Source organism: Aplysia californica, unplaced genomic scaffold (genome assembly GCF_000002075.1).
Source record: "Aplysia californica isolate F4 #8 unplaced genomic scaffold, AplCal3.0 scaffold00095, whole genome shotgun sequence".
Taxonomy (NCBI): Eukaryota; Metazoa; Mollusca; class Gastropoda; order Aplysiida; family Aplysiidae; genus Aplysia; species Aplysia californica.
The window spans coordinates 827501-829487 of NW_004797365.1; the positions used below are offsets into that span (position 1 = coordinate 827501).

Below are 1987 nucleotides of genomic sequence, written 5' to 3' on the forward strand. Positions count from 1 at the left end.
CCCCCCCCCCCAAAAAAAAAGCCTGTACAACTTGTTTTGTAAATATCTTCCTCCGTACTGAAGTTTTGCGTTTCAGGTTTGAACATAACATTTGGAAGCCAAAATGAATTTGTTTGTTATTCATTTTAGATAAGTCCATTCAATGATTTTGCTCTATATGGAGCATTAAAAAAACAACCCATTTTCAACCTTATCGACATTTTCATAGCATGACGCACCAGTTCGCATTAGGCCTACCACTAAAAGTTGCAACAATGGCGCCATATTGCAAGCTATTACAGTCTAACAAGGCAGCAGAAGTCTGCAGATATTATTCTTCCCAAACTTCGTTTGCCTGCTGAGATCATGGTTACGTTTAGCAAAGAGCAGAGAGCTTTTTGTAGTGAACATTACCTCTCAACATACTCAGCAACTTTGACATTTCGTAAGTTCTGTGCACGGCATGGAGAAAATGCTAAGGTGCTCTTAAGTCCTTTGGCATCAAGAGAAGAGAAGTTCTGTCAGTTTGGATATCTAGCAAATCAGAACTAAAATTTCCTTTAAAATAACCACTTCAGGTCGAACACGGACCTTAAACGTCACCACGTGCAGATTCCAGTAGTCGAGTCCCATGAGACATCTGTCCGTAGGACTTTCTTACACCTCAACAGTCTGCAATCTCATGGCATATATCATATCTTAATCTACGACTGTACCATTTTCTTCTTCACTAGGCATGGATCAGAGCATGGCAATGTGTTCATGATTCCTCCATTATCTTGAAATTCGGCACCATTTCCTCGAAGACATTAATTGGTTTAGTGCCAAGCCCATTTTCACCCTGCAGGATAATATGTTAACTCCAAAAATTCTGTCTATTGGGCACCCCACTCCCTATTATCTCTAGAAGCCACTTCCTACTGAATATGCACAGTGCATGTGACTTTAGACACTCATGGTTTAGCAGGTCCTTGTGTTTGGGCGCCATTAAACATTTCGAACGACATGTAAAAATGTGTCGAGTCCAAAAGAGGGCACGTATAGCATTGCTTCTAGGAATTTCAAAATGGGTTCGTTAGATTTTTTTTAACTCTGTAAAAGAAATTAAATATTTTTAATGCCACAGGGGAGGAAAATTAAATGTCAAAGAGAAAGTAAAGAAAAAGATCAACCAATCTTTTCACAACTTCCTTTACAAGATTTTTAAAAATTGGTGAACTCTGCGTTTTTGGGTGCTTTTTTTTTACTTTAAGCAATTTCCGTTTTCATAATAAGTTTCTTTTTCGTCGATTTTATGTCAAACAAATTCCTTTTTAATGAATTGTCTGTTCCAAATTACAGCATTCTAGGATAATTTTTGTGTAAGACTTTCAGAAAACGTTGCACAGTTTGTTTGTTTGTTTGTTTTTTTGGTGTTTTTTGTTTGTTTTTTGTTTTTTGTTTTTGGGGGGGTGGGGGGTGGATCACCCTGTATTTTACAAACAAAACACACTCAGGTGAACTTGATTGAGCATTATTTTCTGGTTTGAAGATCGAGTCAGCTCTCTAAACAATTGACAATAATACAACAATCTTCGTTATAGGGCTTCATGTGAGTATGCGTTTGTGTGCGTGTGTGTGCTTGTGTCTGTGTTCGTGAATGTATTTGTGTTTGTGTGTGTATTTGTATGTGAGAGTGCGTGTTTGTGTGCCTGTGTATGTGAGTGTTTGTGTAATTGTGTGTATGTAAATGTGAGTGTGTGTGTGTGTGTGTGTGTGTGTGTGTGTGTGTGTGTGTGTGTTATTGAAAGAGGCCAGACACCCAGACCGGCTGACAAACGGACACTGAAAAAAATCATGCAAAAAGGAAATAAAAATGAAAGTGAAGATAAGAAAAGGCATGAATGAAATGAGAGGAGTGGAAAGAAAGAGAGAGTGAGAGAGAGAGAGAGAGTGAGAGAGAGAGAGAGAGAAAGAGAGTGTGACAGAGAGAGAGAGAGAGAGAGAGAGATGGGGTGAGCGGGGAGAA

General features: G+C 38.7%; 1 protein-coding gene across 1 annotated transcript in view; it reads right to left on the reverse strand.

Annotated features, from left to right (window-relative positions):
• The window catches only part of LOC101855859 (gastric triacylglycerol lipase-like), a gene marked incomplete at its 5' end in the record, with an annotated part of 9672 nt that overhangs the window by 4350 nt on the left and 3335 nt on the right, over positions 1–1987 (reverse strand). The window contains one exon of the mRNA XM_013080668.2: positions 1779–1803. Within this exon, the coding sequence (XP_012936122.1) occupies positions 1779–1803 (25 nt within the window). The remainder of the gene's footprint in view (positions 1–1778; positions 1804–1987) is intronic.